At 45.4% G+C, this 10,809-nt stretch overlaps 1 protein-coding gene across 7 annotated transcripts in view; it reads left to right on the top strand.

The window, feature by feature from the left end:
- LOC129862415 (protein piccolo-like) overlaps positions 1–10,809 on the top strand; it is a 114,956-nt gene that overhangs the window by 30,525 nt on the left and 73,622 nt on the right. For all 7 annotated transcript variants that reach the window (XM_055934077.1, XM_055934076.1, XM_055934075.1 and 4 more), the window contains 2 exons: positions 244–2,187; positions 5,217–6,365. In XM_055934077.1, the coding sequence (XP_055790052.1) occupies positions 244–2,187; positions 5,217–6,365 (3,093 nt within the window). The remainder of the gene's footprint in view (positions 1–243; positions 2,188–5,216; positions 6,366–10,809) is intronic.

Here is a 10,809-nt window from a genome sequence, read left to right as displayed (position 1 = left end):
ATGCGTCATTTAAATTTTTTTCAATGAACATTCGAACAGTCCGGCCCTCGGCTTGTAGCTAAATTTTTTATTTGGCCCTCCGTCCATTTGACTTTGACACCCCTGATTTAGAGCATAAGACAGTTGTCTTGTATGTTTGCCACATGTAGTATGCAATATTTAAATATCAACTAAGATGAGATATAATATTAATATTAATATTATTTTTAGTAATTTTTTATCAACACTGTTATTTTTTTTCAGGTAAAGGAATGGCTCTGTCTGACCTGCCAGATGCAGAGAGCACATGGAGCAATGGAACCCCCAGAACCTCCCATGATGAAATCCCAACCGTTGCCCAGCATAGTCTCTACACCTGTTGCACTTCAAAAGGAGAATGTCACACCTGCTGCATCTCAAAAGCCGACCCCAGCTCCAGCGAAACCCCAGAAGGAGGAGATCCCAGTTCCTTCGGCTGGCCAAAAAGAGATCACTCCACCCACTGTACCTCAGGGGACACCATTTCCCGCTGGAACCCCAGCACCAAATGCAGACAAAAAGGAGGAGACCCCACCACTAGGATCTTCACAAAATAAACAAGCTTCACCTGCTGTGGTTGAGAAGGAGAATGAAGAACCTGTAATTGTACAGAAACCAGTGGACCAACCAATTCCAGCCACACCCAAAACCAGTGGAGCTGCTACACCTGTACAGCAGCCAGAAAAGCAAACTCCTCCACGGCAACAGCCTGCTATAAAGGCATCACAACAAGTACAGCCCCAGCAAGCTCCAAAGCCAGACTTCAAAACTGCTCCCCTAAAGGAGCCAATGACTCCTGCTTCAGAGAAAGAGAAGAAGAACCCAGCACCAGGGTCACCACAGAAGGATTTATCTCCAGCAGTGGCTTCACAGCAGGACAAAACGCCAGTGGACAAATCAACTCCAACCCCTGTCCAACATCCTCCACACCAAGAGTCTCCACAACAACAAGAGCAACAACCTCAGCCTCTAACAGGGACACCGAAAGGAGAGCCCGGGAAGCCTCAACAACAGGTTCCAAAAGGTGGAGCCTCTTATGCAAAATCTATACCACCACCACCACAGGCCCAGCCCACCAAGCAGGAGTCAGGAGGCTTCTTTGGCTTTGGTGGTGCTAAATCTCAGCCTGCTCAGTCAAAGCCTGAAGACTCAGTGTCTGGGAAGATGTTTGGCTTTGGCTCCTCTATCTTCAGCTCTGCCTCCACTTTGATCACCTCAGCTGTTCAGGATGAGCACCGCACCACACCTCCAGCTTCCCCCAAGGTGTCTATGACTCCTGCTTTAGTGAAAGAGACCCCAGCACCAGGCTCGTCACAGAAGAAGGAGGTATCCCCGACAGTGGTCTGCCAGCAGGACCAGAAGCCAGTGGACAAACCGACTCCAACACTTGTCCAACAACCTCCACAACAGAAGACTCTACAACAACAAGGACAGCCTCCGCAGCCCTCAGCAGAGGCACCAACATCAGAGCCTGATATATCAATAGTTGAAGCTGCTAAAGCAGCAGACACTCAAAATCCGGCAAGCCCAGTGCCTGCTCAGAAGGCTCCACTGGAGAACCGGAGAACATCAGAACCTCCTAAACCACCACAGCAGCCCAGCCCTGGGCGTAGGGAGAGTAGTGCCTTCCCAGCCACAAAGCAACCCCCCAAGCAGGAATCAGGAGGCTTATTTGGCTTTGGAGGTCCCAAATCTCAGTCTGCCTCCTCAAAGCCTGAAGAGTCAGTGTCTGGGAAGATGTTTGGCTTTGGCTCTTCCATCTTCAGCTCTGCCTCCACTTTGATAACCTCAGTTGTTCAGGATGAGACCCGCACCACACCGCCAGCTTCCCCCAAGATGTCTGCACTGGCCCAGACCTCTCCCAAGATGCCCCCTGCAAACGAGACCAAACTACCTGCTGCTCAGAAAGCAGAGGAGAAGAAGGCAGCGCATCCCCAGAAGGCCAATGTCCCCCCATCAGTACAGGCCAAAGTGGACAAACCCCCATCAGCGCCTCCAAAGGGAGCAGCATCCTCCCAACCAGCTCCCAAAGCAGGCCAATCTACCTGTCCACTCTGCAAGGTGGAACTCAACAAGGACTCCAAGGATCCTCCCAACTACAACACCTGCACAGAATGCAAGAACACTGTCTGCAACCTCTGTGGATTTAACCCCATGCCACATGAAACAGTAAGTAAAGAGTCTGTTTCATCAAAGTAGTTAGGCTATTCTAAAGTAACTGTTGTGCTTTATTTTAGAACAATTGGTTAATGATACTAACTATACATATACAATGTTTATAGTCACCAGTCTTGTCTTTCATGGGAGGTGTAAGAAAGGATAACAAGATGCTTTGATGGAGTTCTTGTTATTAATATTGTCTTTCCTCAAAAAATATCTGATGTTGGTTTATGATCTTCCTGGAAAACCAATTGTAATCTGACAGCATTGTCTGAGTATCTTGGCAAGGTTTTGACATTCATGTTCATCTGCTACTGATCACATTTAACATATTGTTCGGTGCATGACTTTTGTCTGAAGGGGTTTGGAGTACATCGTGGCTCCCATATTCTCCAGAATATGCTATAACATTCACCGAAACGCATCGGCCCCCGGTTCAATGTTTAAGATGCAAGTGCATCAGTCCACGGACCCCAAACCAATCCAAATGTAGCATGCATCGTTCAAAAAATAGATTCTAAAGTTATGAATTCACGGTTCACAAGCATTTTTTTCTCATATTACATTCTTTCTACCGTCTGAAAATATCTCTTATCTTGTAACAACTGATGCGTCGTCTCTTGTTTTAGTGTCGAACTGCATGTAACTGTGTTGACAGTCATTGATCTACAAGTAATTTTGCATGCCAAACAACGCCAGGCAATGTTAGTAGCCTATTCAAACTGCACACTCTGCCCAGCTTTGTTTTGGTTGTTTTGCTTTAAACAATTAGTATGGTCATTTTTAGATTTAAACTCAGCAAAAAAAGAAACGTCCCTTTTTCAGGACCCTGTCTTTCAAAGATAATTCGTAAAAATCCAAATAACTTCACCGATCTTCATTGTAAAGGGTTTAAACACTGTTTCCCATGCTTGTTCAATGAACCGTAAACAATTTATGAACATGCACCTGTGGAACAGTCGTTAATACACTAACAGCTTACAGACGGTAGGCAATTAAGGTCACGGTTATAAAAACTTAGGACACTAAAGAGGCCTTTCTACTGACTCTGAAAAACACCAAAAGAAAGATGCCCAGGGTCCCTGGCTCATCTGCGTGAACGTGCCTTAGGCATGCTGCAAGGAGGTATGAGGACTGCAGATGTGGCCAGGGCAATAAATTGCAATGTCTGTACTGTGAGACACCTAAGACAGCGCTACAGGGAGACAGGACGGACAGCTGATCATCCTCGCAGTGGCATATCACGTGTAACAACACCTGCGCAGGATCGGTATATCAGAACATCACACCTGAGGAACAGGTACAGGATGGCAACAACAACGGCCCGAGTTACACCAGGAACGCACATCCCTCCATCAGCGCTCTGACAGTCCTCAATATTCTGAGAGAGGCTGGACTGAAGGCTTGTAGGTCTGTTGTACATCCTGACATGACCCTCCAGCATGACAATGCCTCCAGCCATACTGCTTGTTCTGTGCGTGATTTCCTGCAAGACAGGAATGTCAGTGTTCTGCCATGGCCAGCGAAGATCCTGGATCTCAATCCCATGTCTGGGACCTGCTGGATCGGAGGGTGAGGGCTAGGGCCATTCCCCCCAGAAATGTCCGGGAACTTGCAGGTGCCTTGTTGGAAGAGTGGGGTAACATCTCACAGCAAGAACTGGCAAATCTGGTGCAGTCCATGAGGAGGAGATGCACTGCAGTACTTAATGCAGCTGGTGGCCACACCAGACACTGACTGTTACTTTTGACTTTGACCCCCCCCTTTGTTCAAGGACACATTATTACATTTCTGTTAGTCACATGTCTGTGGAACTTGTTCAGTTTATGTCTCAGTTGTTGATTCTTGTTATGTTCATACAAATATTTACACACGTTAAGTTTGCTGAAAATAAACGCAGTTGACAGTGAGAGGACGTTTCTTGTTTTGCTGAGTTTACATGGTAAAGTTGATAATTTCATAACGAGGCCACCAATCCTTTTTGCGAGACATGCCCGAAGCGCGAGGAGAAGCTCACTCAGTAAAAACTTCCAAACGGTCAAAACCATCTGGTTTTGAGATGGGGGTCAAATCCAAAGTTTTGCTACATAGTCATTGGCTTTGCCACAGAATTATTTTTACAGTCAATATTAATACATTACTAGCTCAAACACTTAATCTGCAAAAAATCCAAGTTATTTAGTGGGTGATGGTGATTTCAGGTCCAAAGTGAAGGGACAAAAAACATATGCTTCATTGCCCCGCTGATAGTGGTAGTGGGGTGGTAGATGCCTAGTCTCCCTTATGGCTCGGGTCAGATGCCTTCATAGTACATACAACATAGATATACAGAATTTAAAAACACTCGCACGCACACACACACACACACACACACACACACACACACACACACACACACACACACACACACACACACACACACACACACACACACACACACACACACACACACACACACACACACACACACACACACACACACACACACACACACAAACAGAGAGAGAGGAGTCTGCTTCGACAGATCCAGCTCAGAGAGGCCCAGCTCTCCATCAGCAGACAATTTGAATTTAAAATGAATGTGTGTATGCAACAAATGTTACGCATTGAATCGTATCCAGCGAACCGAATTGCATGAAATTGTTTCAAACTAAAATGTATCTCATCAGAGCCCATGTATCTAGCTAGATACGTATCGAATCGTCTTGAAAGGGAAATATTCACATCCTTAGAATATGCATCAGGCTTTAAAATTAGGTTCACAAACAATGGGAGGAAAAACAATGAGGATTTTAGGTCTATGAACACACTGTATATAGATGTTGTGATCTAATTTTAGATCTTAAGGAATTGTATCAATACGCTGTGATATAATTATATATATTTTTTAGCATCTTTAGATTTAGAGCATAAGACAGTTGTCTTGTATGTTTGCCACATGTAGTATGCAATATTTAAATATCAACTAAGATGAGATATAATATTAATATTAATATTATTTTTAGTAATTTTTTATCAACACTGTTATTTTTTTTCAGGTAAAGGAATGGCTCTGTCTGACCTGCCAGATGCAGAGAGCACATGGAGCAATGGAACCCCCAGAACCTCCCATGATGAAATCCCAACCGTTGCCCAGCATAGTCTCTACACCTGTTGCACTTCAAAAGGAGAATGTCACACCTGCTGCATCTCAAAAGCCGACCCCAGCTCCAGCGAAACCCCAGAAGGAGGAGATCCCAGTTCCTGCGGCTGGCCAAAAAGAGATCACTCCACCCACTGTACCTCAGCAGACACACATTCCTGCTGGAACCCCAGCACCAAATGCAGACAAAAAGGAGGCGATCTCAGCACCAGGATCCACACAAAATAAACATATTCCAACCTCTGTGGCTGCGATGAAGAACCAGGAACCTACAATTAGTCAGAAACCAGTGGACCAACCAATTCCAGCCACACCCAAAACCAGTGGAGCTGCTACACCTGTACAGCAGCCAGAAAAGCAAACACCTCCACTGCAACAGCCTGCTACAAAGGCATCACAACAAGTACAGCCCCAGCAAGCTCCAAAGCCAGACCCCAAAACTGCCCCCCTAAAGCAGGAGCATGGACATCCTCCACAACAGCTTCCAAAAGGAGGGAGCTCTCCTGCCAATCCTGTACCGGAGCCACATGCCCCACCCGCAAAGCAGTCAGGAGGCTTCTTTGGCTTTGGTGGTGCTAAATCTCAGCCTGCTCAGTCAAAGCCTGAAGACTCAGTGTCTGGGAAGATGTTTGGCTTTGGCTCCTCCATCTTCAGCTCTGCCTCCACGTTGATCACCTCAGCTGTTCAGGACGAGCCCGCTTCCCCCAAGGTGTCTGCAGCAGCCCAGGCCTCTCCCAAGATGTCCCCTGCAAACAAGACCAAACTACCTGCTGCTCTGGGATCAGAGGAGAAGAAAGCAGAGCAACCCCAGCAGGCCAAGGTTCCCCCATCAGTACAGACCAAAGTGGACAAACCCCCATCAGCGCCTCCAAAGGGAGCAGCATCCTCCCAATCAGCTCCCAAAGCAGGCCAATCTACCTGTCCACTCTGCAAGGTGGAACTCAACAAGGACTCCAAGGATCCTCCCAACTACAACACCTGCACAGAATGCAAGAACACTGTCTGCAACCTCTGTGGATTTAACCCCATGCCACATGGATCAGAGGTAAGACTTCGAAATATGTTAATTACATTTGATTATATGTGTATTTAGCAGACTCTCAGATTTGCTATGCATGTTTAAAAGGACTCTGTCAGAGAATATACCAAATCCTCTGTAATCCCCAATGCCATGTTGAGCAGGTGTAATTTCTCTAGGATTATTCAGAAGATGTTAACCCCATAGTCACGTGGCAGTGGCAATGACTGAAGGTTGATCACTAATATGTTCACTAATCTGTTGTATTATCCATCCTCAGACTAGTTATGTTGCTTGTCGTGAGAATACAGGTCTTATTGTTTTGAATGGGTTTTAGCTCAAATAAGATACAGACTATTCAGATTCATATATATAGGTTTTCTATTCTTACATTGAATGAAAATGAGTCAGAGGTTATAGCACATCATTGTTTGATATTGCTCCCTTTTCTTGTGCTGTAATAACACACTGGGCACAGACTTCAATTCAACATCTATCCCACGTTGGTTCAACGTCATTTCATTGAAATGATGTGAAAACAGCATTGATTCAACGACTCTGTGCCCAGTCGGAAGTAATTTGAGAGGCTGTAGTCTCCTCAATCTCTTGTTTCCTGATATAGTGACTCAGTAACAGTGTAGGTCACTACAAGGTATTTGTGGTGATTTCATCTGTAAATGTCTAATAATAACAGGCCTGCTCAGACCGCTCACAGCAGTTCACCCAGCTGCTGGGTACTGATGGAGGGATGGAGGCCTACAGGACTAGGCCTGGAAACATGAATGCTATCTGCTTTGTAAAGTCAACCTCCATAATAACAGCCCATAATCCACCCTGTGTTCTCAATGCTGCTGTGTTTCACTCAATACTTACTTTAGTAATGGGAGTCTGAAAGGATCAAGATACAGGTAACTGCCAAAATAAAGGAAACACTTGAGTAAATGAAGGATACAAAGTAAACGATGGACAAGAAGTTTATGGACATCCCTTAAAATTAGTGGATTCGGCTATTTCAGCCACACCTGTTGTTGACAAGTGTATAAATTCGAGCACACCGCCATGCAATCTCTATAGACAAACATTGGCAGTAGAATGGCCTTACTGAAGAGCTCAGTGACTTTCAACATGGCACCCTCATAGGATGCCACGTTTCCAACAAGTCAGCTCGTAAAATTTCTGCCCTGCTAGAGATGTTTCGGTCAACTGTAAGTGCTATTACTGTGAAGTGCAAACGTCTAGGAGCAACAACGGCTCAGCCGCAAAGTGGTATGCCACACATGCTCACAGAACGGGACTGCCGGGTGCTGTAGTGCGTAAAAATCATCTGTCCTCAGTTGGAACACTCACTATTGAGCTCCAAATTGCCTCTGGAAGCAACGTCAGCCCAATAACTGTTAGTCTGGAGTTTCATGCGTGATGCCATGTGTCGGTTGGAGTGGTGTAAAGATCGCCGCCATTGACCTCTGGAGCAGTGGAAATGCGTTCTCTGGAGTGATGAATCACGCTTCACCATCTGGCAGTCCGACGGACAAATCAGGGGTTGGTGGATGCCAGGAGAACGCTACCTGCCACAATGCATTGTGTCAACTGTAAAGTTTGGTGGAGAAGGAATAATGGTCTCGGCTGTTTTTCATGTTTCGGGCTACGCCCCTTAGTTTCAGTGAAGGGTCATTTTAATGTTACAGCATACAATGACATTCTAGACGATTCTCTGCTTCCAACTTTGTGGCAACAGTTTTGGTGAAGGCCCTTTCCTGGTTCAGCATGACAATGCCCGCGTGCACAAAGCAAGGTCCATACAGAAATGGTTTGTTGAGATTGGTGTGGAAGAACTTGGCTGGCCTGCACAGAGACCTGACTTCAACCCCATTGAACACATTTGGGATGAATTGGAACGCAGACTGCGAGCCAGGCCTAATTGCCAACATCAGTGCCCGACCTCACTAATGCTCTTGTGGCTGAATAGAACCAAGTCCCCGCAGCAATGTTCCAACATCTAGTGGAAGCCTTTCCAGAAGAGTGGAAGATGTTATAGCAGCAAAGGGGGAACCAACTCCATAAAGCCCATGATTTTGGAATGAGATGTTTGACGAGCAGGTGTCCACATACTTTTGGCCATGTATATTGTATATTGTGTATATTGAAAGCGGGTTGCTCATTATTTTGGCTACCATATCTAAAAGAAAGAGATCTCAGTGACTTTGAAAGAGGGGTCTCAAATGAGCATAGTGTTTCCAGATTTCTATAAAATATGACCTATACTTATTTACAATATGAGTAAAATAGTTTTCCTTACACATTGTTTTATTAAGTATGTTAAAATGCAGCTTTTCTGTGTTGGAATGGTGTGGACGTTCCCCAACAACAGAGTGGTGTGGGCATATACCGTTCAAAAACATTATTCATGTGAGTAGGCCGCTGATTGGCCAGCTCAATCTCTTCTAGACTGCTGATTGGCCAGCTCATCCTCTTCTAGACTGCTGATTGGCCAGCTCATTCTCCTCAGGAGTACGACATCATATTCTATGAGTTAATAGCAAGCATGTTTTAAACGGTCTGTTTGACATACAAGTTTGAGGTGGGGGTTTCTAAGTGTTTTTTCTCCAATGAATGCTTTGGCCACAAATACAAGTATAGGATGAGTCAACAACATTATTTAGGTATTTATTTAACATAATATTAACTTTTAAAAGGGAGATTTTCACTGGACAGATATTGGCACCCGTTCCAGCCAATAACAGACTTGTGTATAAAAAAACTACTGACAATATAATCAAATGTGCTGCCAAGTTCATTCTCCCTCCGGGCCAGAACAGTTTAGAGTTGACGAAATATAGCATTTTTACCTCCTGACCTTTGACATATTTTGAGAGACTGAGATGGATTGCAAAGCATGAGACCTCTATAGACGAGAGACTGAGCCCTGCATTGGAAATGTGTGGTGAGATATTGCCTGGAGAGCTGCCCAGATTATGCATTAGCACTGAGGTCTAAGTGCAATGGCTCTATGTAACCTTTATGAATATCATTTATTTTTTGAGCGTCCTCAAACAGTATTTAAACGATTCTCTAATGTCGGACAGCTGCCTGCCACTTCCTGGGACATCCCTCTCATGGTAAGGTCTCAGTGGATGTGACATAATGTCTCATGCGAGGAGTGCCTCAACCTTGGTGGTCCGGCAGCAATAAAACTTTATTAAAGTGATTGAGAGTTGTGCAACAGCATTAGTGAGATGGGATCTGCTGCTGTGGCTGGCTGGGGACTTTCCAGCCTCCATGAGAGATGGCAGGGCCCTGTAATATGCCAATAAACAGAGGTGAGCTGGATAATTCCAACACAACACAGCAGCCTGCAGCAGCAAGTTTCCCATGCAGCCATCACTGGCTCTCTGCACTTCAACAGTTCTCTTTCAATGATTTTGCCTAGAGCCCCACACGTGTGTTGCCTGCTAATAGTGGTGCATGTGTGTGTTGGCTTTCTGTCACCAACACACTGACACGGGCTAGCTAAGGGCTGGAACGTTGGGTGCTGCCCTCACTTCGGTCACCTCTGGGTTAACTAAAGTAGGCTAGTGTTAATTAGGGAACACCCTATTTCCAGGCAGGTAATGAAGAGTAGTTAGAGAAGAGTAATGAAGAGCAGCTTCCATTACAGTGTTTCTCATTGGTTGTTTATTCTCAGGTGTGTGAGCATGCGTGATTGAATGACTGGGTCAAACCCCAACACTTAACATGAGTAAACATGAATAAAGTGACTCGGTCTATAACAAAGTGGTCAGATGAAGCAGATGCTAAACTACAGGACTGTTTTGCTATCACAGACTGGAACATGTTCCAGGATTCTTCTGATGGCATTGAGGAATACACCACATCAGTCACTGGCTTTATCAATAAGTGCATCGAGGACGTCGTCCCCACAGTGACTGTACGTACATACCCCAAACAGAAGCCATGGATTACAGGCAATATTCTCACAGATCTAAAGGGTAGAGCTGCCACTTTCAAGATGCAGGACTCTAACCCGGAAGGTTACAAGAAATCCTGCTATGCCCTGCGACGAACCATCAAACAGGCAAAGTGTCAATACAGGGCTAAGATTGAATCATACTACACCGGCTCCAACGCTCGTCTTATGTGGCAGGGCTTGCAAACTATTACAGACTACAAAGGGAAGCACAGCCGTGAGCTGCCCAGGACATGAGCCTACCAGACGAGCTAAATCACTTCTATGCTCGTTTCGAGGCAAGCAACTCTAAGGCATGCATGAGAGCATCAGCTGTTCCGGACGACTGTGTGATCACGCTCTCCGTAGCCGACGTGACTAAGACCTTAAAACAGGTCAACATACACAAGGCTGCGGGGCCAGACAGATTACCAGGACGTGTGCTCCGGGCATGTGCTGACCAACTGGCAGGTGTCTTCACTGACATTTTCAACATGTCCCTGATTGAGTCTGTAATACCAACATGTT

This window comes from Salvelinus fontinalis, chromosome 9 (genome assembly GCF_029448725.1).
Source record: "Salvelinus fontinalis isolate EN_2023a chromosome 9, ASM2944872v1, whole genome shotgun sequence".
Lineage (NCBI taxonomy): Eukaryota > Metazoa > Chordata > Actinopteri > Salmoniformes > Salmonidae > Salvelinus > Salvelinus fontinalis.
This window is presented reverse-complemented; position numbering and strand designations above follow the sequence as displayed.